The following is a 27,928-nucleotide window of genomic DNA, read 5'->3' as shown; positions in this document are numbered from 1 at the left end:
AGATGTGGTCGGTGGTGTGGTGTATTTGCAGTGTGAGCTGTGGGCATGGGTCTGAGGCTGTGCAATGTGTAGATGTGGTCGGTGGTGTGGTGTATTTGCAGTGTGAGCTGTGGGCATGGGTCTGAGGCTGTGCAATGTGTAGATGTCGGTGGTTTGGCATCACCCCGGCTTGGCTTTTGCTGAGGACATCCTGCTGTGTGAGGATGAGGATCCTTTTATTAATGCTGTTATGCTGGGAATACACGTTACGTTTAGCACGGTCGATTCGGTGCGAGATCTATTTTCTGCTCGATTCTCTTATCTTCCATTCGTTTTTCTTATCCTTTTTACATTCACTTCTATGAGAAATCGAGCGGAAAAGAATAGAGCGGAACATCGGACATGTCAGAATGTTATCATCGAAGGCATCTATGGGAACGATTCTTAGCAAAAAACGTACCGTGTATTCCCAGCATTAAACAGTTTCCCCAGTGTGCACCTGACACAGAATCCTCTGGTTTTCTGGATCATATCTGTCCACATTCTTGTAAATGGGTGTTATGAGGCCATCGCTCCAGGCCTGGGGAAAGGAGCCCGCACTCAGGATAAGGTTGAATAGTCTTGTGAGTTCCTCATGTATGTCTCGGGGGCTGTATTTGATAATCTCATTAGTGGCTGGATAGTGTAATGGTTAAGGGCTCTGCCTCTTGACACAGGAGACCAGTGTTCCAATCTTGGCTGTTCCTGCTTAGTTATCCAGCACCTATTCAGTAAGGAGTCCTTGAACATGACTCCCAAACACTGCTACTACCTATAGAGTGTGGCCTAGCAGCTGCAGCTTTGGAGCTCTGAGTCCACCAGGAGACTCATGCGATACAAATGTTCTGTGGATCTTTGGCAGGATGCCGTTGGTACCGCTGCCCTCCTTACATTTTATCAGCTTTATTCTCGCTCTTATTTGCTGCACCATGATCGGTGGGGGGTGGGGGGGTAACTTGGAAAATCTTGATGAGATGTCTTTGTAGAGATTTCTGAAGAAAGGAGCCAAATATGACCATTTTGGATAAGGAGGGCTTTCCTTGTGTTTTGAGCCAATATAGTTCCAGGTCTCCCAGAATAAGTTGTCCTGGAGGAGGTGTGCCAACTGTGGGAGTTTGTGGTATATGTGGCTCTTTTATGCCCTGTCTGAGGGTACGTAGGTCCAGGTTGTTGGGGTGTCTGTGCTTTTGGTTAGAGGATGCCCTTAAATACATAGCGCCTCACTTTCACGGTCAAACCATTTTTTTGGGGATTGTATATTGGTGGGTCTCTTGAGGTTGGTCTACTTGAAGCCATCTAGTTCTACCATGGTATCTAACAGGTTACTGAAGTCCTTCACTGTGAGGCCGATTCCTTGTTGATTTGACTCATACAGGTTAGTTTGTCAGTACTTCTTGGATTTTTACTGTGTTAGCCATGTTTGTGTATTCAGTTGCAGACTGTTTGGGTCATTTGATTGACAATGGCAAATTGTACAGACTGGTCTGACAAAGTCACAGAGGATGCAAAGCGCTTCGATAAATGCCTGGATAGAGTGGTGAGGCACAGGGATACAGAGGATGCAGTGCGCTCATACATATGCAGGGACCAGGCATGGACAGAGCTGTGTGACACAGTAACAGAGGATGTGCTTCCGATAGATGCGAGGATCGGGGTGGACAGAGTTGTGTGACAGAGGATGCAGTACACTCCGATAGATGCGGGGAAGAGAAGACGTTACCTTTTCGTAGTAAACGATGGAGTACTCGATGTCGTTGCTCTTTACGCAGGGGAATTCCACCATCAGGTACATGAAGTTGGAGCTGCGCTTCTCGCTCTGTAGGACACAAAGAACAGGTTACTTTACACTGAAGCCAACGTAGCCAGCCCTGCCATCTCTGCTATTTTGCACTGGGAAAATGGCAAAAATAGAGAAAGGAACACTTAAAGGACAACTGTAACGAGAGGGATATGGAGGCTGCCTGCCATATTTATTTCCTTTTAAGCAATATCAGTCACTGGTGTCACGTGGTACACAAGAGGTGACGAGGACTCAAGCCCGCATGAAAGGCAAGCATGGGTGAGGTGGGGTTGGACATACACTTTGGGGGGGGGGGGGGGGGGGGGGGGAATGGGGCAGCAGTGCTAGGATGATTGACAATAGATTTCATGCCGAAATCTATTGGAAATCTGTCTACAGTGTGTGGGCAGGCCACAGACCCTTCTCTGATGAGATTTGAGGGATCTGATGGCAGTTACACAGATGTATGACCATCTTACAGTGGACCAAGCAGCATCATTAGCCCCCAGGGCATCTCAGAAGCACATTACAAAATGTATGCCAAATGCGGCTCATTACTTAAAACAAATAAAAAATTCCACAAAACCGCTTATTGCTCTACATCCATGGCCTGCCGACTGCAGAAAGACAGGGCAGATAAGGACGGCTATATAATTAACTGTAGCAATGCGCAAACAAGCTGTCATCAGCGTGGGGGAGACCACTGTACTTGGAACAGTTTAGAGAAGTCACACTGACTACCTTCACTCCTTCCCCTGGATAAATAAGCGCAGGCGGAAGGGGAGAAATGGGGAAGGGGGGGTGCAGAATGCAGCTCCTAAGCTATTAGAAACCAGGACAAAAGATTAATAATAATAATAATAATAATAATAATAATAATAATAAGCTTGAATCCCTTTAATGGCTGAAGCAGATGTATAGTTGACTGCTTATTACATGATCTGTGCTCCTTCCCCTCCCTGCCCATGAAGGGAGCAGCAGGAAAGGACTTCCATGAGGGCAAAAATAACTTCTAACACCATTGCCTTGACATTTTGTCTTTCAATTTTGGGTTTAGCTGGGCTTAAAGGAATACTGTAGGGGGGTCAGGGGAAAAAGGAGTTGAACTTACCTGGGGCTTGTAATGGTCCCCCGCAGACATCCTGTGCCCGCGCAGCCACTCACCGATGCTCCGGCCCCGCCTCCGGTTCACTTCTGGAATTTCAGACTTTAAAGTCTGAAAACCACTGCGCCTGCGTTGCCGTGTCCTCGCTCCCGCTGATGTCACCAGAAGTGTAATGCGCAGGCACAGACCATACTGGGCTTGTGCTATACACTCCTGGTGATGTCAGTGTGAGGACACGGCCGTGCAGGCGCAGTGGTTTTCAGACTTTAAAGTCTGAAATTCCAGAAGTGAACCGGAGGCGGGGCCGGAGCATTGGGGAGTGGCTGCACCAACACAGGATGTCTGCGGGGGACCATTAGAAGCCCTGGGTAAGTTCAACTCTTTTTCCCCCGACCCCCCTACAGGATCCCTTTAAGCGAACATCTTTTGAACCCAATGGAGGTGCTATAAGCAAAACTACATATGGGGGGGTAGAGACCCATCGCTAACCTACAGACTAGCAGTGCATTCTGTTGCCATAGTGCCACAGAGTGAGGAGAAGCTATGAGATCCGGCGTACGATGAGTGGGAGGGGTGAGATGGAACGGGCTCCGGAATCTCTTTGCATTTGGGAGGATCAGGGCCACCATACACACATCCTACATTCTTGGCAGATGCGACTCCGACCGCAAGCCATCTAGCATATGTATGAAGCTTAAAAAGACACTTGAAGTGAGATGGTTATGGAGGCTGCCATATTTACTTTTAAACAATGCAGATTGCCTGGCTGCCCTGGTGATCCTCATCCTCTAATACTTTTAGCCATAGACCCCGAACAAGCATGCAAATCAGATTCTCTGATTGAAGTCTGACTGGATTAGCTGCATGCTTGTTTCAGGCATGTGATTAAGAAACTACTGCAGCCAAGGAGACCAGCAGGACAGCCAGCCAACTGGTATTTCAAATGAAATAGAAAGGACAGCCTCCATATCCCTTAGTTAATGTGTCCTTTAAGGTGACACTGAAGCTAAAAAGAAAAAACAAAACTCATGATAATAAATTGGTTGTGTAATACAGATAATCAGGGCTGTGGAGTCGGTCCAAAAATCTACCGACTCCGACTCCTCAGTTTAGGATTCCACCGACTCCGACTCCTCGACTCCGACTCCTCTAATTTGCATATTACAATTTTGTTGATTAATAGTATGTAACATGAAATTCGTCTCTTAACTGCCAACGCTTAGGAATTTTACAAGACAACTGAAGTGAGAAGGATATGTAGACTACTATATTTATTCCCTTTAGACTAAAACTAGTCCTTGGTAAGAGTACTTGTAAAAGGTACAAACCGGAACAAAGAACATCTATCAGGCCCTAGGCAATGTAAGTGTGGGTACATGTAAGAATGATGTGCAGGTACTCTGCAGGGGAATGAGGAGATTGTAAACAGACAACACCTCTGTGTTCAATGTGCACAGCATTCTCAGTGGATTCCCTGCAGCTCTGTGGGGAGTACATATGTAAAGTATAGTACTACTGTGTAACAAAGTAAACCTGAGACAGATGAAATTAAAGTTTTATACATACCTGGGGCTTCCTCCAGCCGTCTTCAGGATAATCAGTCCCTCATTGTCCTCCTCCACCACCTGGATCTTCTGCTATGAGTCTAGGTACTTGAGCCAGTCGGGCGTAGTGCGCATGCACACACTCCGCCGCCAGGAGCATACTACACCTCTGTAGCACTATTGCGCAGGTGCAGAATGTTCCTGGCTGTGGGAGCGGCATGCGGCCGGACAGCGCTGACTGGCTGAATTACCAGGACTCATAGCAGAAGATCCGGGTGGTGGATGACAGCGAGGGACTGATTAGTCTGAAGAAAGCCCCAGGTATGTATAAAACTTTACTTTTCATCCGTCTCAGTTACCCTTTAATTTGTAGTCACCAAACCTTATCTTAACATATCAAATTATTTGATTTCATCAGCAAAGGGAGTGCATACATTTGCATAAATCAGCATCAATGCAGAATTATTCCCATCTCGTTGACCATCTCTATTAGTGACACAGCTACACATCAGGCTTTATTCTTACAGCATAGATGTTATTATATATATATATATATCTATATCTGAGATTCCTGTGTACACATCATATATACAGTCACAATCAGATATGTATATCTGACCTTAAAAATACAGGGACTGCTTTATTGAAGCAGCACAAGTAACTAATTTTGATTGGTTTATTTTATTTTTGTGGACTAAGCACAGCTATTACTGTATATATACACACACGTTATTTTTAATGACTATTATCTGAGAAATAGAACATTTTATCATATTTTCTATTTTAATTACAGTTACAAATTCATTAGGAGTCGGAGTCGGTGCATTTTTTCCCCGACTCCGACTCCAGGCACCCAAAATTGCCCGACTCCACAACTCAGACTCTGACTCCACAGCCCTGCAGATAATAAAACATTAGTAACAAAGAAAATAGTCTCATGTTATTTTCAGGTATATACTCGCAAGCAAGCCGAATTTTTCACCCCCCAAAAGTTAGGGGGTTGGCTTGCTTGTGAGTTATGTTCCAGTATGGATAGGTGGGTGGGTAGTGCCCCTCCCCGCTCCCCCCGCTGCTATTACCTTAGGCGACGCCGACGCTGCTATTACCTTAGGCGGCTCTGCATCCTCTATCCCCGTCCTGCTCCGGTAACTAATTCACAGAGCGCGCCCCTTGGCGGCTGCTGTGTGATGACGGAGGAAACCATAGAGAGCCGTTCCCATAGTAACGGCGATACATATCACCGCTACAGGAAGCTGCTCTCTATGGTTTCCTCCATCACACAGCAGCCGCCGAGGGGCGAGCTGCTGTGAATTAGTTAACGGAGCAGGACGGAGATAGAGGAAGCGGCGCCGCCTAAGGTAGTAGCAGCGTCGGCCGCGGGGGGGGGGGGGGGGAGGGGCACTAACTACCTACCCACCCACCTAGCCATACTGGGGCACTATGCTACCCATACTGGGGCACTATGCTACCCATACTGGGGCACTATGCTACCCATACTGGGACACACTGGGGGGAGGGGGGGGTCACGCGGCCAGCATTTCCTACCCCCAGCTTATATGGGGGTCAATCATTTTTTCCTGTTTTTTCAGGAAAAAGTTGGGGGGGGGTCGGCTTACATGTGAGTATATACAGTAGCTTTTTTTTTTTATAACATTGCATCATTCTCTAATTGCAGTTTCCACAACACACTCAGCATGTTAAAGGATTTCACAGAGCAGCCTAATGACCCTTTGAACTTTTCTCTGCAGAAAAAAATAAACTAGAGACAGTTGAGATCAGCGCTTTAAAATAATATTTCTATAGCACTTTTCTCCCTGGGGACTCAAAGCGCTGTAACCCTGCATTATGCAGTCTCAAAGGCTCGGGAAAAGAGGTGAGTTTTAGTCTTTTTTTAAAGCTGTCCAGAGAAGGAGCCTCTCGTACTGATTGTGGAAGGAGTTCCATAGAGTAGGGGCTGCGTAGGAAAAGGCCCGAGCACCAAATGTTAAGTGTAATCTGGGAATAACCAGCTTCATCTTGTTGGCAGAGCGGAGGGGCATAAAGTTCCAATAGTTCCGCTATGTATTTGGGTCCCATGTGGTGTAGAGCCTTGAATGTCAGCAGGCAGATCTTAAAATGGATTCTCCATTTTACTGGCAACCAGTGAAGAGTTTGCAGTACTGGAGAGACAGTGCTGTCCACCTGGCAGAGCTCACAGAAGCTCTTTTGCCTTGATAACAACTGAAGTTTCTTAAAGGACACGTCCAAGAAGCATAAAAATAAAACCACTTACCTGGGGCTTACTCCAGCCCCTTGCAGCCATCCTGTGACCTCACCACAGCTCTGCTCCCCTCCGGTGGCCCGGGTTTCCGTCTAATACCACAGGCCTACTTGCGTTCTCACGTAGTCCGGACTGTACTGTGCAGGCACAGTAGTTCTGCACCTGGGTAGTACAGTCTGGATGACGTCAGTGCGACTCAGTGAGCCGGACACTAAAGCGGAGTAGATGGCGACCTGGCGAGGTCAGCATCTGCACCAGAGTGGACTGGGAGCCATCGGAGCTGTGGCGAGGACACCGGACGGCTGCCAGGGGCTGGAGGAAGCTCCAGGTAAGTAGATTTTTATTTTTATGCTCCTCAGACCTTCCCTTTAACTCTTCCTGTACTGGAAACAATATGACTCATATCTGTGCTGCTAATGTTTTATTTCTTACCTGTACTACACATACAAACCATTATATCATAAGTTTCTTTTCACTTCAGATTCCCTTGAAAACAAGACTGCAATTAACCACTTCCTTGCGTTCCCCTTTAATGCAGACGTCTCCAACCTTCAAAAGTGGAACTTTGGAAACACCTCAGCATTTCCTTCCCTAAATGTAGCCTGCGACATTCAGCATTGTACAGCTCATTATCAAAGAGCTACAATAAAGATTTTATAAGAATGCTCTTAAATGTCTAGCCTAATAAAAGACACCCAATAAAGCATAGCTTAATTAACAGAAGAGCCGGATACGGCAGCTTTATGAATGTGGCAAGTAACTGAAGACATCACTTCACATTGAACAAGGTCTACCTAAAGTGGTGGCTGAGGACAGACTCAAGGTGCTTGTTCTACAACTTGTGTAGCCCTCGTTGACAGGCGTGGAGCCAGCTCAAATAGAAATAAATGAACAAAAAGGTGTGGCCAATATTCCTTTAGGTCTACCAGTTACGCCCCTGTATATAGATTCATGGTTTGCACATTATATATTCAACAACTAGCAGGATGGTGCAGAAGGCCGCAAGAGGCTGGAGGAGAAGAGCCCGGACACCTACCTCATTGATCATCTCAATCTCTCTGAACGTCAGTCGGTCGAGCCAGTCCACCTTCACCATGTGACCTTGCCGGTGGGCCTTTGTAAGCTGAAAGATAAACCGGGAAGAGTTTAGAGCAGCAGTTGTTGGGAAGTACTGTTGGGGCCGGGCAGCCATTGGCGGGACAGCTAGTGGTGGCAAAACCAGCTGAGGCAGGACAGCTAGTGGTGGCAAAACCAGCTGAGGCGGGACAGCTAGTGGTGGCAAAACCAGCTGAGGCGGGACAGCTAGTGGTGGCAAAACCAGCTGAGGCGGGACAGCTAGTGGTGGCAAAACCAGCTGAGGCGGGACAGCTAGTGGTGGCAAAACCAGCTGAGGCGGGACAGCTAGTGGTGGCAAAACCAGCTGAGGCGGGACAGCTAGTGGTGGCAAAACCAGCTGAGGCGGGACAGCTAGTGGTGGCAAAACCAGCTGAGGCGGGACAGCTAGTGGTGGCAAAACCAGCTGAGGCGGGACAGCTAGTGGTGGCAAAACCAGCTGAGGCGGGACAGCTAGTGGTGGCAAAACCAGCTGAGGCGGGACAGCTAGTGGTGGCAAAACCAGCTGAGGCGGGACAGCTAGTGGTGGCAAAACCAGCTGAGGCGGGACAGCTAGTGGTGGCAAAACCAGCTGAGGCGGGACAGCTAGTGGTGGGAAAACCAGCTGAGGCGGGACAGCTAGTGGTGGGAAAACTGGCTGCTCATCATGCCAGATCGTGTGCAAAATAATTTGTAGCTTGGAATTGTGCCATCAAACGCACTTCCTGTCAATTCTGACTACACTCATTACAAGCTGAATTTAAGTGTACCCATGAGGGAAAAAAACAGAAAACCACAAGTAAGATACTTACTTCAGTAGAGGGGAGCCATAGGCTTCCCCATCCTCACCAATCCAGCACTGGGACCCTCCCAACATTTTCTACACGAGCTTGCCGAATCTGTTCTCCCAGCCACTTCCATCAGTGTACGCAGAATTAGTAAACCCGTCACACACACTCGCAAGCAAACGCTCGCATGCCATGCAAATACTTACTGCAAACCAACCTTTCAGGATCCCCTGCTATGCCTACAGCTAGGTTAACCACATAAGTACCAGCAGTAACTGGCCCCTTACGACCAGAGCCTTATGGTACAAAAAACAAAAACCACGGGCTCACCATCGTCACAGCGCATGGACCCGTCACTCTTGCCGCTCACCCATCGCTGAAGCTCACTTGCCCTACCGTTGCTATGACAGCAGGAGCAGATTTCATTGGCTCCTGACACTGTGAGCCAATGTACTTCAGGGACTAACGGGACGACACTTAAAGCGGGATTGTCAGCCATAAAATCAAATTCCATTTACCCCCTCCTCTGTGTTTATTATGCAGCCTGCAACCTGACCCTGCATTGCAAGCACTCCAATCTATTCAGAAATGTTGGTGCTGTAATAAATCTCATCTCAGTCAGCCTGGCTGCAGTGTTCTCCATAGGCTCTTTTAGCTGGGTGCTCCACCCGGCTAGTTTTAGTGAGCACCTGACTGTCATCAGCTCACCTCCTCCTATGCTGTAAGTGGAGCCCTGCATTCTTTCATCTCGCCCCACCTGGCTACTTTTTCATCCCACCCGCTGGAAAAAATTTCTGGGGAGAACACAGGGCTATATTCTCTGCCATCGCCGAAGACAGTGAAAGAGGGAAGCTTGTCATCACCCCTCTCAACACTGCTCCTCACTGATTGCCTGAGGGCACTTCAGTGTGAAGCTGCAAGCTAAAACCTGATGCTTTGCTCACACGTGTTTAGAGAGCAAGCCAGAGATGACACTGGAAATAGGAAGAAAAAAAAAAAGTAAGGGAGGAAATAACATCAGGATTTGGCCTCAGTCTGTGGTAAAGAGACTGCAACGAGCAGAATTCTCTTTTACAATATAAAATTCACAATGTGGACAGTACAATACATCTGTTATGTAAGTAGATCAAGTATTTATCTACACATGTGTTTTTTTTCTTGGCATCATATGGCTACCCTGCTGCTTCAAGGGGACAAGACACCAGAGGTAATTATAACTGTCTTCCAGGAGGAGACCTGCAATTTACTTTTAAGCTGAATGTCCACATGAAGTAAGGCAAATATGGATTTACCCAAGGGCTAATCAAACCGCAAAATCAGTTAACCCTTCACACACTTACATGCAAATACCAACTGCAATCCAACTATCCAGGAACCACTGCTATCCCTACAGTTAGGTTAAAGGAAGACTAGGGTAAAAAAATTCTTAAAAATTTAAAATACCGTATATTCTGGCTTATAAGACGACTCAATTCAACACACACAAGCAATAGAACACAGCAGTACATGCATCCAGCTACATTTAAAAGTGGTCAGCAGGTGCTCGTCAGCCAATCAGGATGCACTGTCATACACCCTTTACCTGCCATACCACATCTAGCAGCCATTAGCATTCAGGTGGGAGGCTTCAGTTGGACGCCATCGCAAGATTGCGTCGCTAGCAGGACCGCCCCGTGCAGGCATCCCTCCCTAACCGCTCACCTGTACGCCATGTCCTAGAGCTGAAAGAAAACGTTTAAAAACACACACGATTGGTTCACACGATGGCCAGGGGCCCCGGACTCCTCCCCAACTTTTCCATTTAAAATATGGAGTTTGGGACATACTCGCCGTATAAGACTACCCCTCTTCCAACACACACCAAATAAAAAATTAAAACATATACTGGTGCTATGTATGAACAGATGCTGGTGCTGTACTGTATGTGGTACCCAGTATGTAACAGTATATAAGCTATTGACTGGTTGGATTGGTCAGCTCTCCTTGTCTACCCATTTAACAGAGCGGTATGGAAGAATAGATTGCGCTGTGCCCATAAAACACGCCTCTTTCACCCGCCTGGCCCGCCCTTGTATACTAGCAGCGAGATCTGAGAGGCGGCAACAGGATAGGGCGTATCACCCGGCATCAATGACATAAGACGACACCTGACTTTTCAGAAGATTTTCAAGGGTTAAAAAAAAGTAGTCTTATACACCAGAATATACAGTACGTGCAAACATAAATAAGGAGTACTTTTTTCCCCAGAGTAAAATGAGCCATAAATTACTTTTCTCCTATGTTGCTGTCACTTACAGTAGGTAGTAGAACTCTGACAGAAGCGACAGACTTTGGACTAGTCCATCACTTCATGGGGATTCTCAGGGATTTATTTATTTTCAAAAGCACTTAGTGAATGGCAGTTGCTCTGTCCAACTACCTGTAGCAAGCAGGGAAGCTGGCCAGCATATTTTTTTTTTTTTTTTTTTTAATTTTTAGGGAATATCTTTATAAAGAATAAAAGCCTTGCCGAGAATCCCCCATGAGGCGATTGTCTAGTCCAAAACCTGTCACTTCTGTCAGACTTCTACCACCTACTGTGAGTGACTGCAACATAAGACAAAAGTAATTTATGGCTCATTTTACTCTAGGGGGGGGGGGGGAACGACACCTTTATGTTTGCACATATTTTAAATTTGTCCCTATAGTGCCCCTTTAAGAGCCAAGTTCCTTGGGGCTCTTTCACACTAGAGGCAGCAGTAGAAAAGGCTAGAACGCTGCCTTTTGGCTGTCAGCGTTTTGAAGGCATTTTAGCGCCAATACATGACTCAATTTAATTAGAAACACCATGGTGGGCCTTGAAAAAGTGACGGGGAGTTTCAAAACGTAACGCTCAAAAACGCAGCGTTAAGTGTGAAAGGTAAAATGAATGTCTATGGGACTTTCATTTTACCATGGAAAACACTAAGGGCTTGATTCACAAAGCCGTGCTAACTGTTTAGCATGGGTGTGCTAAACAGTTAGCACGTGAAGTGCCGTTCGTGGACTTTTGCGCGCGAAAAGTGCCGCGATTCGCATGATCACGGACTTTTGCACGCGCGAATCGCGGCAATTTGCGCGCACAAAAGTCTGCGAACGGCACTTCACATGCTGTTTAGTACACCTGTGCTAAACAGTTAGCACGGCTTTGTGAATCAAGCCCTAACTATGGCCGTGGCGGTAAAACGCCGAAAAAGGCCTCTAGTGTGAAAGAGCCCTAATTTCCTGTCTGTAGGAGCGAAGACACAAGTATGCACTTGAAACAAAAAGAAAAAACGAGAGCCCAATATAGTGCAGTAAGTCTAACAATTGTTGGCGAAATAATTAACAGATGTGGATATACTCACAAACACGGGTTACCACATAGGCAACCACTTGAAATGCAGGTGGGGAGCATTAGAACCTGACCCCACTCAGGTTTAAGAAGTCGCTCTCTGTAGATAGAAAGAAGGGGACAGTCCCCTCCACCCAAGGTGGACTATATACTGTGCAAATTTGGACAGAGGCGCCAGGCAGGTTAAAAATGATCTAAAAACAACTAAAAAGGAGGAGTACAGGTGGACTTACCTCCTGAAATGATGGACAATCGAGATTGTTCAAATCGCAAATAATTTATTTTGGCACTCCGCAACGCGTTTTGCAGGTATAAGAGGTGCATTGCCACTATTGGACCTTTTTGAGCTTGCACTCCTTGCCTGATGAAGCGGGTTATACCTGCGAAACGCGTTGCGGAGTGCCAAAATAAATTTGCAATTTGAACAATCTCGATTGTCCATCATTTCAGGAGGTAAGTCCACCTGTACTCCTTTTTAGTTTTTAGATCATTTTAACCTGCCTGGCGCCTCTGTCCAAATTTGCGCAGACACAAGTATGATCGGTACCTGTGCAGTAACAGAGCTGCTCATGCGCAGCTCATGAGCAGTGTTTTGCTAGTGCATGGCGCCATTAGAGGTGTGCGGCAGATAGGCAAGTGGTTTTCACACTATGGGAACCCAGCGGTGGGGGGCGGAGACTACATTACTAGGTGGAGCAGTCAGGGGTCCGTTGGTTGGAATATAGAATAACGTCACTCTCCCAACTAAACCCTTTAGAACAAAATCTTTCCAGCATGCGATCGGTGGGGCTGCCATTACGCGGCATCAATCTCTTCCAGATTTGTTGCCATGATCGAATCAGCCAGTTATCGATGTCGCTAATTGAGTAATGTGGGGGCTCCTTTAAATCTGCAGCCAACAAAATTTGCATCAAGTAAGGAAAAAAAAAAATTGCATTAGTGATCATACAGTGGCAGGGTAATGTAGTACTGGCAGGAGAGCACAGAAGCAGTGATAACCATTTACTGCCCGTAGCTAGCTGTCAGACCTCACCTGAGCAGGGAAGGTAGTTTCCAGGAAGCAATAATGGCAGCCCCCATGAAACAGACAGAACAGGCTGCCGGCAGGGTCAGGACATTTTGCACCGGTAGCACAAGGTTACTGAGGTACGCAGAACATATCACATAGCATCAAGCAGAGGAAGGTTTAGTTTATGTACATCACACAAGCACTTTATATTAGAATGGTGAGTTGCAAATACGTCCAGCCCTTGAATGTGCTGCAACAGAGTCTCTTTCTGGTTAGTGTTCGAAAACATGCAGTTATAGAGTACAGACAGGCACCAGACCAGCTGTAAGAAGGGGGAGGAGTTTAACACACAGGGTTTTGAAGGGGGAAAAAAAAAACAAAACAAAAAAAAACACTGCATATATGGTCATTTTTTTGAGCCACTATTGTATGTTCTAATACTGCAGTTCTTTTCAGCGTTAAAGGGATACTGTAGGGGGGGGGTCGGGGGAAAATGAGCTGAACTTACCCGGGGCTTCTAATGGTCCCCCACAGACATCCTGTGCCCGCGCAGCCGCTCACCGATGCTCCGGCCCCGCCTCCGGTTCACTTCTGGAATTTCTGACTTTAAAGTCAGAAAACCACTGCACCTGCATTGCCGTGTCCTCGATCCCGCTGATGTCATCAAGAGCGCACAGCATAGGCCCAATATGGTGTGTGTCTGCGCAGTACACTCCTGGTGACATCAGCGAGAGCGAGGACACGGCAACGCAGGCGCAGTGGTTTTCTGACTTTAAAGTCAGAAATTCCAGAAGTGAACCGGAGGCGGGGCCGGAGCATTGGGGAGTGGCTGCACCAACACAGGATGTCTGCGGGGGACCATTAAAAGCCCCGGGTAAGTTCAGCTCATTTTCCCCCGACCCCCCTACAGTATCCCTTTAAAGGCTGCATTCCCCAGGGACCAATACCTGTTACTTGTTCCCACTTCATTATAAACTGCAAAAGAATCACCACTGTTATCCAGGGCTGTGGAGTCGGAACAATTTTGGGTAGCAGGAGTCAGTGGTTTCATATACTGTACTGAGATTTTTGTACCGACTCCACAGCCCTGCTTTCATCATAAAATCCCCAAAATGTCCGGTTTTTGGCTGCACCCTGATAAAGTCCAGTGCACACCAAAAACCTCCAGCAGATCCGCAAAAACGCTAGAGGTTTTTGAAGCAGATTTTTAGAGGGATACTAGGCATGTGTAGAGAGATTTTCTAAACATGCCGAGCGTTTGAGCGTTTTCGTGTAGCAGATTTCATATATTGTTACAGTAAAAGCTGTTACTGAACAGCTTCTGTAACAAAAATGCCTGGAAAACCGCTCTGACATAGCGTTTTTCCACTTTCCTATACTTTAACATTGAGGCAGAAACGCCTCAAATGCAAAAAATGCTGCAGCCCTGAGTTTGCGTTTGTGGAATAAACGAACAGCTCCGGTGTGCACCATCCCATTGAAATACGTTACCCAAGCAGTTTTCAAACCGCTAGTTTTCAAAAACGCTCACGAACTGCTCTGGTGTGCACCAGCCCTAAGTCCCTGCAAACAGAGGTACTGATAAGGAGTCAGTTGACAACACTGCATTCACAAAGCAAACCACAGCACTCTGTACGCAGGAAGCACAGTCTGAGTGGCCAGCAGACAGCTCAGCACAATCAGTGCAACGTATGCAACATGCTTACACCAGCACTACTTACGTGTTCCAATTGCTCCTTATCAGGTCCCTGCATCAAAGAAAATCTATCAGTAAACAAGCACTGAAAACACTGATAGCAATAAAAACAGACGCTCAACTGTCCTCTGTAAAAGTGCGTACACACATCCAGCTTTACACCTTATTGTTGTTTAACTACTTGCCGACCGCACACTCATACCGTGCGGCGGCAAAGTGGTAGCTGGAGGACCAGCGACGCAGATCTGCGTCGCCAGGTGCCTCCCTAATTAATCAGGAAAGGCCGCTCGCGCGAGCGGCCGTTTCCTGTTAGATCACGGAGCGGGTCTCCGTGAATAGCCTGCGAGCCGCTGATCGCCGCTCGCAGACTAAATGTAAACGTAGGAGACGTATGTCTCCTTTGTTTACATTGTACAGCGCTGCTGCGCAGCAGCGCCGTAAGGCAGATCGGCGATCCCGGCCAATCAGCGGCCGGGAATCGCCGCCATGTGACAGGGGACAGCCTGTCACTGGCTGCACAGGACGGATAGCGTCCTGTGCAGCCCCGATCACCGGGGGGGGGGGGGGGAGCAGGTAGGAGAGGGAGGGGGGAATTTCGCCGCGGAGGGGGGCTTTGAGGTGCCCCCCCCCCCCGCAACATGCCTGCAGAACAGAGCGATCAGACCCCCCCTTCACATCATCCCCATAGGGGGGAAAAAGGGGGGGGCGATCTGATCGCTCTGTGTGCCAGCTGATCTGTGCTGGGGGCTGCAGAGCCCACCCAGCACAGATCACAAAAATCAGCGCTGGTCCTTAAGGGGGGGGTCCTCAAGTGGTTAAGCTGGTCATTTGAATGACTTGAAGTGGAAACAGATCGTTCAAACTTTCTGTACACACTGACTAACAAAGTGGCTGATATCCTAATTTACATGTCGTTCAACCAACTTGATAATGGACTGGCTAGAACAATGGACTAGATTAAAGGACTGATCAAACGACTGTTTGAATGTCTATTAGTTGGACAAACAACTAGAAGTCGTTTGTACACATGTACAGACCTGGCAGTCGCTTGCACGTCAGCTTGTTCAACAGATTAGTCAAGCGGATAGGGTAAACCGGCCGTTATCAGTCGCTTGAATGCACGTACACACGTCCAACTTGCCGTTCAAACGACAAAACGGACGACAAGTTGGTTAGTCCTTAGACACCTTTAGTATCATTGAGGTAAAGAAAAGTCAGACGCCAACAGACAACGATTATCGTCCATGTTGACCGAAGCAGCTTGGCGCATCAGTTTAGCCGATAATCGGTGTAAGTCGTTCACGTGAGGATAAAGAGCACGCCATTCATAATCCTCTCCAGTGGCTTCGTTACGCACATCTAGGACCTTCGTTCAGCACTCCCACTAATGGTCTGATCAGTAAACCGACAGTGAATTTGAATGACCAGTTACCATCAGACATCATTAATACATTGCCGGGTTTTTTTTTTTTTTTTAAATACAGATAGTGACGAGTGTTAGCAACCTCTAACTGCTCTGCTACTACACGACTGCAGTGCAACTAAAACTAGTGTCATTAGGATACGCAGGAGGAGGTGGCAGTGCTTCGCAAAGGCATCTGATTGACTAACTCAGTGGTCCTCAAACTAAGGCCCGCAAGACAAATCCGGCCCCCTGAGAGACTTTACCAGCCCTCCACACACAAAACCTATTACATGTAGATGTGGCCCGCTGCATCTTTAAATATTGGTGGCTGCATATAGAATAGCAGAGCTGGCACTACCCTTCCACATGGAAGCCAGAAAGCAGTCATTCGCTGGCTTCCAATCCTAGGTATGCTTCACTGTCTGGCGCAAAAACCTATTCGGGAACCGCATGAATGTATGAGCCCATGTGTAAGGGTGGATAATTTGCTGCTCATGCAATTACTGGAGACAGGGGGTAGTTTTAGGGAGTGGGGGTTGTGGGGGGGGGGGGGGGGTTATGGCGTACGATCTGAACATGCTGAGACATAAAGCTGCACTTGCTAAAAGGCGCTGTCTGCAATACCTAGGTTTAATGTAAAGTTTTTCTACATGATTTTATGTATACCCTGCCCCCCCCCCCCCAGCAGCATGAAGTATTTTGACCCGGCCCTTGACCGAAAAAGTTTGGGGACCCCTGGACTAACTGCATGGATATGCAGAGCCTAAGTATAGGCAGGTTACACAACTTGCATTCAAACAGAATTATTATTATTATTATTATTATTATTATTATTAATAAAGCGCCAACATATTACGCAGCGCTGAACATTAATTTAGGTTACAGACAATATTTAGGGGTGACATACAGCAATATGACAATACAGGAATACAAGAAAACCAGATCACACACCATAGTATGAGTACCAGGTTATGCGTAGTCACTGGATGGAGCATGGAGATTAGGCAAGTTAGGTTCACTTAGATGCATAGCATGGGTGCACAGTAATGGAGGTGCAAGATCAGGTAGGACACAAAAAGGAGGAGGACCCTGCCCAAAGGCTTACAATCTAGAGGGAGAGGTAAGGACACGAATGGTAGGGGACTAGAGTTCAGCTGTAGGTTTAGAGCCCTTGTGAGGGGTAGTAGGCCAGAGTGAAAAGGTGAGTTTTGAGGGCTTTCTTGAAGATGTTGAAGGAGGGGGCTGCCCTGATGGATGGAGGTAGGGAGTTCCATAGTGTTGGAGCAGCTCTTGAGAAGTCCTGGAGGCGTGCATGGGACTGGGTGATGCAGGGGGCGGTTAGGCGAAGTTCATTGGAAGAGCGGAGTGAGCGGCTAGGTGTGTACCTCTGAGTAAGATCGGAAATGTAGGTTGGACAGGTTTTGTGGACAGATTTGTAGGTCAGACACAGTATCTTGAATCTAATTCTGGACTGGATAGGAAGCCAGTGGAGGGATTCTAGGAGGGGATCTGCCATGGTGGAGCGATGGGAGCAGTGGATAATTCTGGCTGCCGCATTCATGATGGACTGCAGTGGGGCTGTTCGGGTCATAGGGAGACCAGACAGCAGGGCATTGCAGTAGTCAAGGTGGGAAATTATGAGGGCATGGATGAGGAGTTTGGTGGTGGCAGAGGTCAGGAAAGTGCGAATCTTACAGATGTTACGAAGGTGGAAGTTGCAGGACTTTGTGAGGTTTTGGATGTGGGAAGTTAAGGAGAGTGCGAAATCCAGGGTGACAGCCAGACAGCGGGCTTGAGAGGTAGGGCGAATGGTAGTGTGGTTAACAGTGACATGCACATCAGGGAGGTCAGATGCAACATAATGGAGGATGCTGGCTTGAATAAACAGTTTGCACGCAGAGTGATCTGTAGTAGACTCTTCCACTGCGGTGAGGTATGCACATGGAAGAGACCCTAACATCTAACAAAAAACAAAAACCGTGTGAACCTGATCTGATGGCAGCTGGCCATAAAATTCTTTAATTTTTGGGGGGAAGAGAGAAATTGGCAGCACCCCTTAGACTAAAATAACTACCAACAGAGGTGTGCAGAGCAGCCTAGAGACTAAATACACACTGTATTGGTCGCAAGTATTGACCGACATGCTGCAAGATGTCGGATCATCATGGTGAATCGGTGCACGGCGGTAACAATGAGCGTTATTGGGACGAGCGACAAAACTGGTGCTGACCCTCCTAATGTAAAATATCCCCCTCCCCCCCCCCCCCTTTGTATACTTTACCTGTCCATGTTCGCTGCTTGCTCCGTCTGCAATCTGCATACACACGCCCCACGTAGTTGCCGGCGTAACATGGGTACACACACACACACACACACACACACACACACAGTGTATGTGGATTGCAGATGGAGGCGGGAGCCTGCGCCGGACACGTAAAGTATACTGCGTTAGGCATGGCCGGCAAGGCAGTGGTTGAGCAGTCAGAAGGCCTATTCATGATTGATTTCAGCATCAGGCTGCAGTGTATGGGCAGCCGACAGATCTCTCTAATCAAATTCCAGCAAAGTGAGATTTGTCTCTTGGCCTAATCTGCCCATCATCTCTCGATGTATGGCTACCCTAAGCAGCTCACTGACCACCACTAGCATGCACTGGGGGGCTCCACAAGGCCCTGCATTCTAGCAGCGATGATAGTTTAGTTGCATTTTGTGATAATACAGGTCCTCTTTAGATTCAGGGAGGATAACACAGAATAAGGAAGACATAAGCCATCAGGAGATAGGATCATACGTTCCACTGCCCCTGCTGCTATTAAATCCTCTCCCTTATCCTGCAGCTATAAAGAGGCAGCTTTAATTAGGTTTTTCTTTAATGTGAAGGTGAGCTGGCCTTATAAAAAGGCGGCTATTCCACGAAAACAAAGCCGACCTTTATTGAGGCTGTAAATCAGACGAGGACGTGTTTACAGCCCACAGGCAGTCCCATCTGTCCCTCAAATATTTCCCAAAACTGTCAAATAAAAGCCGAGGCAAAAAAGTAAAAATCGTAAACCGCTAGAACGCAAATAAACCAAAGGAAGGAAAAAAAAAAAAAAAGGGAGCTGCTTCTCCGACGGTCGCCGTGGGAGGAACGCTGGAGCGGAAGAGTTATGGAGCATCGATAGAAAGTTCTGGTAATAACAGAGCCATCTGGATAAAGGGACGACCATATCGGGTGATAAAGCGTGATACCCCATTAACAAGAAGAGCAAACCAGCATTGAAGATACACTGATGGGTGGGGGGGAAAAAAAACACCACACACATAATCCGACTCAAACTCAGTCTCAATGTATGAGGCACTGTACAAACACAGGTCTATCTCAGTGTTCTCCCCAGGCTCTTTTAGCCGGGTGCTCCACCCGGCTAGTTTTGGTGACCACCCGGCTGTCTTCGGCTCACCTCCTCCTATTCTGTAAGCAGACTTAAACACAGAAGCAAATAATAGGTAACAGACTGCGCTAAAATGTCATTAAAAAACTTTAATGTTAAAATTATATAAAAACATATAAAAACAATTCAGTGTGAGATAATTTGATTACTCCTTATAATGAGAAGTGAATCTGCTGTTGCTTAAAGTGCGTGGTGCATAGCAGGATATTGCACAATATTGGCGTTAATCTGGCGTTTATCTGGCGTTAAGCTTGCAGTTGGTGTATTGCAAATTGATTTCCTTATGGGGAATTGTGGTTCAAAGTAGTTTGTGGATGGGGGTCCTAGGCACAGTGCCCTTCAAATAGGATGAGCAGTTTGTATGTCATTGAATCCTGTCGGTATTATTTCAATAAGTCTCCGGCACTGTTAGTATACAAATAGGGTGGATCTCACCAATCCTGGAGCATAGATGCAAGATGGTCTTCCCGGGAGCCGCTCAATCTTACCCGCCCCGGCCGGCGGCAAGGCAAGAGAGACTAGACGGCTGGACTGCGTCGGGCTGGTTAGCCCGGCTCCCCTAGAGGGCGGAGGTAGCTGGTGATGGTGCAATTCGGCGTGGTCCGATGAACCTCCTTTCCGAGCGGTGCATGCAACCGTGTGGCTCCAATACGCCTCCTTCCCCTCTGTGTGTGTGACGTCACAGATGCAGCCACTGCTGACGTTTCGGGAGGAACGCCTCCCTTTCTCAAAGCTAGGCTGCTGAGGGGAATAGGAGGTTCTCTTATGAAGCTTTGCCAGATGGGTGGTTCTTATTCAAAAGCATATAGCTCCAAATCTTTATTCAGTCCATAAGGTACCAGAGTATTAAGATTGTAAATCCACATGGTTTCTCGCCGAGACATTTCTGCCAAATAATCTCCGCCTCTCCATGATTTGTTTACCTGCTCAATTATACAGTATTTCGTTCCCTTAAAAGAGCAACCGTGCTCATTCTTATAGTGCGCTGAAAGAGGATGTTTTTTATTTCCTTTTTTAATATTTGTGCAGTGTTCACTCAGTCTCTCTTTTAGCGGACGTTTGGTCCGTCCTACATAGTGTTTGGAGCAGGGACAGATTAGCACATAAATGACTCCTTTTGTGTCACAATTAGTGACATCTTTAATTTGGAATTCTTCTTTACTGGATGCTGATGTGATGTCATAAATTCTTTCCACAGGTGGGCCTGATTCTCGACAAGCCCTACAAAATCCACACTTTTTAAAATAGCCACTCCGCTTCTTTATTCCAGTTCGTTTTACAGTAGGAGCCAATATGTTGCCCAAATTCTCCGATTTTCTAAAAATCATTCTGGGGTTTTCTGATAAAATGGGTGTGAGTACAGGGTCCTCTCTTAATAGATGCCAGTATTTCCCCACTATATTCCTAACACGATGGGCTTGGGAGGAATATTGTATAATCAGACTTGGTTGTGGGTTAATGTGTTTATTCTGCACCTCTCTCTCTTCCAACAACGATTGTCTCCCTGTATTCCTAGCCTTTTCCTTAGCTCTTATGACCAGCTCTCCAGGATATCCCTTGTGGTCGAACCTCTCCTGTAATATTTCTGATTCTGCATCAAAGTCAGTATCCTTAGTGCAGTTCCTCCTGAGCCTCAAAAACTGGCCTCCTGGTATATTCATAAGCCATTTAATGTGGTGACAGCTGTCTATTTTAATATAGCTGTTTGTGTCTACTGGTTTCAAATAAGTCTTGGTGAGTATTTTGTGATTTTCTATATAAACTGTAAGGTCCAAAAAATTGACTTGCTGTTGACTACAGTTATCCGTAAATCTCAGATTGTAACTGTTCTGGTTAATCCATCCTAAAAAAGCATCAAGACTTGATCTACTTCCCTGCCAGATAAAAAAGGCATCATCTATAAATCTCCTCCAGAGCACCAGGGCGGGTCCGGGGCCCCCTGGGCCGTATAGGTGGAAGCGTTCCCAGTGGGCCATGTATAGGTTAGCGAAGGAAGGGGCGAATCGTGTCCCCATCGCCGTCCCGGTGCCCTGGAGGAAATACTGACCCTCATACAAAAAATAATTATGTTTTAATATAAATTGAATGCAATCCAGAACAAATTCAATTTGAACCTCTGGTGCTGTATGAGCCTCCTGCATAAAGAATTGTACTGCCTCAATTCCCTTGTTGTGTGGTATTACCGTGTACAGTGAGTTAACATCCACCGTGCATAGCCAATAATCATCCTTCCATGTGTTGTCGTTAAGGATCCTTAAAAAATGCCCTGTATCTTTAATGTAGGTGGGAGTGGTTTTGACTATCTCCTGCAGATAAATGTCCACATATTGTGATAGATTAGACGTCATGGAGCCGATCCCTGATATGATCGGCCTTCCTGGTGGGTCAATAAGACCCTTGTGTATTTTGGGGAGATGGTAATACACCGGGTTTCTGGGGCTATCTACATACAAGTAGGCATACTCTTCCTCATTAATGATTCCTTTCAGTTTGGCTTCCCCCAGAAGTGTTTGTAGTCTCTTAAGGAATTTGAAGGTGGGGTCCATCTGTAATGGTTGGTAGGTGTCTTGGTTAAGCAGTTGACGATTTGCTTCCCTGTGGTATTGTTCATTATCTTGTATAACTACACCTCCTCCTTTGTCAGCTGGCCTGATTATAATAGAGGTGTCATTCTGTAGTCCTCTCATGGCTTGAGAATGACACCTCTATTATAATCAGGCCAGCTGACAAAGGAGGAGGTGTAGTTATACAAGATAATGAACAATACCACAGGGAAGCAAATCGTCAACTGCTTAACCAAGACACCTACCAACCATTACAGATGGACCCCACCTTCAAATTCCTTAAGAGACTACAAACACTTCTGGGGGAAGCCAAACTGAAAGGAATCATTAATGAGGAAGAGTATGCCTACTTGTATGTAGATAGCCCCAGAAACCCGGTGTATTACCATCTCCCCAAAATACACAAGGGTCTTATTGACCCACCAGGAAGGCCGATCATATCAGGGATCGGCTCCATGACGTCTAATCTATCACAATATGTGGACATTTATCTGCAGGAGATAGTCAAAACCACTCCCACCTACATTAAAGATACAGGGCATTTTTTAAGGATCCTTAACGACAACACATGGAAGGATGATTATTGGCTATGCACGGTGGATGTTAACTCACTGTACACGGTAATACCACACAACAAGGGAATTGAGGCAGTACAATTCTTTATGCAGGAGGCTCATACAGCACCAGAGGTTCAAACTGAATTTGTTCTGGATTGCATTCAATTTATATTAAAACATAATTATTTTTTGTATGAGGGTCAGTATTTCCTCCAGGGCACCGGGACGGCGATGGGGACACGATTCGCCCCTTCCTTCGCTAACCTATACATGGCCCACTGGGAACGCTTCCACCTATACGGCCCAGGGGGCCCCGGACCCGCCCTGGTGCTCTGGAGGAGATTTATAGATGATGCCTTTTTTATCTGGCAGGGAAGTAGATCAAGTCTTGATGCTTTTTTAGGATGGATTAACCAGAACAGTTACAATCTGAGATTTACGGATAACTGTAGTCAACAGCAAGTCAATTTTTTGGACCTTACAGTTTATATAGAAAATCACAAAATACTCACCAAGACTTATTTGAAACCAGTAGACACAAACAGCTATATTAAAATAGACAGCTGTCACCACATTAAATGGCTTATGAATATACCAGGAGGCCAGTTTTTGAGGCTCAGGAGGAACTGCACTAAGGATACTGACTTTGATGCAGAATCAGAAATATTACAGGAGAGGTTCGACCACAAGGGATATCCTGGAGAGCTGGTCATAAGAGCTAAGGAAAAGGCTAGGAATACAGGGAGACAATCGTTGTTGGAAGAGAGAGAGGTGCAGAATAAACACATTAACCCACAACCAAGTCTGATTATACAATATTCCTCCCAAGCCCATCGTGTTAGGAATATAGTGGGGAAATACTGGCATCTATTAAGAGAGGACCCTGTACTCACACCCATTTTATCAGAAAACCCCAGAATGATTTTTAGAAAATCGGAGAATTTGGGCAACATATTGGCTCCTACTGTAAAACGAACTGGAATAAAGAAGCGGAGTGGCTATTTTAAAAAGTGTGGATTTTGTAGGGCTTGTCGAGAATCAGGCCCACCTGTGGAAAGAATTTATGACATCACATCAGCATCCAGTAAAGAAAAATTCCAAATTAAAGATGTCACTAATTGTGACACAAAAGGAGTCATTTATGTGCTAATCTGTCCCTGCTCCAAACACTATGTAGGACGGACCAAACGTCCGCTAAAAGAGAGACAGTGAACACTGCACAAATATTAAAAAAGGAAATAAAAAACATCCTCTTTCAGCGCACTATAAGAATGAGCACGGTTGCTCTTTTAAGGGAACGAAATACTGTATAATTGAGCAGGTAAACAAATCATGGAGAGGCGGAGATTATTTGGCAGAAATGTCTCGGCGAGAAACCATGTGGATTTACAATCTTAATACTCTGGTACCTTATGGACTGAATAAAGATTTGGAGCTATATGCTTTTGAATAAGAACCACCCATCTGGCAAAGCTTCATAAGAGAACCTCCTATTCCCCTCAGCAGCCTAGCTTTGAGAAAGGGAGGCGTTCCTCCCGAAACGTCAGCAGTGGCTGCATCTGTGACGTCACACACACAGAGGGGAAGGAGGCGTATTGGAGCCACACGGTTGCATGCACCGCTCGGAAAGGAGGTTCATCGGACCACGCCGAATTGCACCATCACCAGCTACCTCCGCCCTCTAGGGGAGCCGGGCTAACCAGCCCGACGCAGTCCAGCCGTCTAGTCTCTCTTGCCTTGCCGCCGGCCGGGGCGGGTAAGATTGAGCGGCTCCCGGGAAGACCATCTTGCATCTATGCTCCAGGATTGGTGAGATCCACCCTATTTGTATACTAACAGTGCCGGAGACTTATTGAAATAATACCGACAGGATTCAATGACATACAAACTGCTCATCCTATTTGAAGGGCACTGTGCCTAGGACCCCCATCTACAAACTACTTTGAACCACAATTCCCCATAAGGAAATCAATTTGCAATACACCAACTGCAAGCTTAACGCCAGATAAACGCCAGATTAACGCCAATATTGTGCAATATCCTGCTATGCACCACGCACTTTAAGCAACAGCAGATTCACTTCTCATTATAAGGAGTAATCAAATTATCTCACACTGAATTGTTTTTATATGTTTTTATATAATTTTAACATTAAAGTTTTAATGACATTTTAGCGCAGTCTGTTACCTATTATTTGTTTGATGCACACCTGAGGAATTGGGACTCCTTAACAGTACTAGCTGCTTCCGATTAGGCGCAACACTATCTGCTCATTAAACACAGAAGCACCGGCCTTGCCTTCTCCCATCTCGCCCCACCCGGCTAATTTTTCATGCCACCCGGCTACTATTTCATGCCACCCGGCTGGAAAAAGATTCTGGGGAGAACACTATCTCATAAGGTCTCTTGTCATCTTGGATGTCCTTTAAGATGGAGTAATTTTCTTTTTTCATATCACATTTCTTACATCTCACAGCCAAGTATTATACAAGCCAAGGGTCCATTCATAAGCTAGGGATAGTAGGAGGTCATGCTAACAGTACATGACCCCCTCAGGGCCATCAACGAAACAAAACCCCCACAGTGCACTGCAGTGTTTACAACAGTCATATGACAGATCCGTAGATTCTCTTGACGCCCCTTAGGGCAATGCACAGTTTATTGTGAAATACAATATGGCAAATTAACCAGCTCCCATCTCTACAGTCGTTCATGTAGCAGAATTAAAAGTCTGAAAAATCTAATAAGTAACTGTTCCTCTTCTGTCATCAGGGCTCTGCTAGCCGGCGAAACCTTTAGGCTGTGAGCTCACTAGTTTGCATTGCATGCATTTTGTTTCTATTAAACAAAAATAAGATACTGTACCTTTTCCAATAGAAAACACAGATTTAAAAAGACGCAAAATGCAACTGCATACAAAAGGTGCAATTCCAAAAATGCAGGGAAAGCTAGCGGATCGAAGCACACATGTCAGATAACTCAAGATTTCCTCCAGAGACAAAATTCTTCAAAAATCTATTAAAGGTTATTTATTTATTTATTTATTTTTTTAAAGGATGTGGGCCTTTAATCTACCGCAGCTCCATTTTGGGCCCAATTGATAGAGCCATTGGTCAGGCCAGAAAGTCCAAATAGAGTGACCAGTCTGTTAGGAACGAGAAGGGAGGTGTTTGGTCACGCACATTAAGGGCCGCATATGTATTGTGGCAATGGAGAGCAGCGCCCCTTGGTCACACTACTTGCCTACTATGTGGCACCTGACTGCAACAGTAACCACTTGATGACCACAGGCTTACACCCTCTAGTGATCAGGCGATTTTTACAATTCAGCACTGCGCAGCTGTAATAGTGTGTTGCACAGCCATACAACTGCCTACAAAAGGAATCGGCGCGGGAGACTTGGGTGCAGGATTGTCAGGAGTCAGGTCATGCCCCTCCCTGCCTGCTGGTGGCAACATTTCAATGAACCTTCCTTTATTTCACCAGCAGGTGGCTCTGGGGACTTTGTGCATCCTGAACTTTCTCTGTTCCACCATTAGGTGGCTCTACACTGTTTGGAAAGGGCTCTGCCATTGCAAGGTTGCTCTATGGACCATGCATCTCAATTATGCAACAGGTGTGTCCTTATAAAAGGAGCCTGCAAGATGTAACCTGTGCCAGAACTTTGTGCACCCCAAGCGTGAGTATCTGGACAATCCTGGTTTCCTGGTATCTTGTATTCCTGGATCTGCTACTCTGTTACTGACCCTATTTCCTGTCTGACCTCGATTCCTGCCTGCTCCTTTTTTGTATCATGATTGCTCGATTGTTGCCGACTTTATGCTTCGTTTTGACTGTGATTTTCTGCCTGCCTCCTTGTACTGCGATTGGTGTATACCGTATTTTTCGCCGAATAAGACGCTCCGGAATATAAGACGCACCAAGGTTTAGAGGCCAAAAACCAAGGGGGGGGGGGGGAAATAACCCTGGTGCATCCATATTTCAGGGGCACCTTGTACATGACCTCCCCAAAATTGTTTCCTCGTGCGTCCGGCTGTCTGCCCCCGTGTGTCCGGCTGTCTGCCCCATATGACCTTTGGTCTCGTGCCGCCCCCCCCCACCCCCTCCTCATGTCGCCGGGTCCCCCCCGTGTGAGAAGCGGTGGCACCTTACCTCCATCTTGCCTGCGGCGATTGAAGACATCCGGCTTCTGTGGGCGGCTTCCTCTAGTGGCGGCTTGTAATAACGAGTCATTAGAAGCCGCCACTAGAGGAAGCCGCCCACAGAAGCCAGATGTCTTCAATCGCCGCAGGCAAGATGGAGGTGGTAAGCTGCTACCGCTTTTCACAAGGGGGGGGGGGGGGGGGGGAGGGGACCCGGCAACACGAGGAGGGGGTAGAGGCAAGCGGGGGGGGGTGGAGGAGGAGACGGCCACGGCAGGATACCCAGGCAGGGAAACCCCGACGATGGCGGGTCGCATCAGCAGGCGTTTGTAAGTCGGGTATACCCTGCCTTTGCCGTTTAAGACGCAGGGACTTTTTCTCCCCATTATCGGGGGGGGGGGGGGGGAAATACGGCATGTTGTATATATTCGTCCTGTGTATACATCTTGTATATATTTAGTTAGATACATGGAAGCAGTAGACCAATCAGAGAAGGCAAAAAAAAAAAATACTCAGAATACTGCAGAATTTCTGCAGAGTGGGAAATCTGCATTTCCGGTCATCCCTACTTTCCATACAGCTATAATAAGATCTTCAGACAACCCTTTCAAAACTAAGAATTGTACACACACTGTACATGTACACTACAAGTACACACACCATAAAGCTACAGAGACAGCGTGTCATGTGACCTCATACCAAAGTCTCACCGATGCCCCAGCTGTAAGGGCTGACATACTAAGTTAGACCCCCCTACCCGATATGACAGCGTACAGTCACACAACATACAATGCACACACTATCTGGACAGATGAAGAGCCTGCAGGGAAGCATGGTCTCCCAGAGAAAGTTGGACACCCCAGGCAGCACATCTCTTGCACGGGAGGACAACAGTACTGACACAGAAGTGGATAAGGTTGGGACTTTACCTTGGCCAGTCTGCTCATCTTGTCCTCAGATAAGCTGCTGGTCCTCCCTGGAGTCTTGGTTGGTTCTGATCCATCAGCTTCAACATTTGGCCAAACTTTGAGATCATGCATCCCCTGCCGAAACATTCTGGGAAAATAAAAAAAAATAAAAAAAATCAAAGAAGGACAGAACCAGAGAAGGACAGGACGAATCAGAAAAGGACAACACCTACACAAAGCTTAAAGGACAACAGAAGTGAGAATATGAAGGCTGCCA

General features: G+C 46.6%; 1 protein-coding gene across 3 annotated transcripts in view; it reads right to left on the bottom strand.

Annotated features, from left to right (window-relative positions):
- The window catches only part of PIK3C3 (phosphatidylinositol 3-kinase catalytic subunit type 3), a 206,968-nt gene that overhangs the window by 165,183 nt on the left and 13,857 nt on the right, over positions 1 to 27,928 (bottom strand). For 2 of the 3 annotated variants that reach the window (XM_068252072.1, XM_068252086.1), the window contains 4 exons: positions 27,673 to 27,799; positions 14,670 to 14,696; positions 7,744 to 7,830; positions 1,739 to 1,834 (listed from right to left, as the gene is read on the bottom strand). In XM_068252072.1, coding sequence (XP_068108173.1) covers positions 1,739 to 1,834; positions 7,744 to 7,830; positions 14,670 to 14,696; positions 27,673 to 27,799 — 337 coding nt within the window. The remainder of the gene's footprint in view (positions 1 to 1,738; positions 1,835 to 7,743; positions 7,831 to 14,669; positions 14,697 to 27,672; positions 27,800 to 27,928) is intronic. The other variant, XM_068252078.1, reaches the window with a different exon arrangement.

This window comes from Hyperolius riggenbachi, chromosome 1 (genome assembly GCF_040937935.1).
Source record: "Hyperolius riggenbachi isolate aHypRig1 chromosome 1, aHypRig1.pri, whole genome shotgun sequence".
NCBI lineage: Eukaryota > Metazoa > Chordata > Amphibia > Anura > Hyperoliidae > Hyperolius > Hyperolius riggenbachi.
Note: the sequence above shows the minus strand (reverse complement) of the source record. Positions and strands in the feature narration are given on the sequence as shown.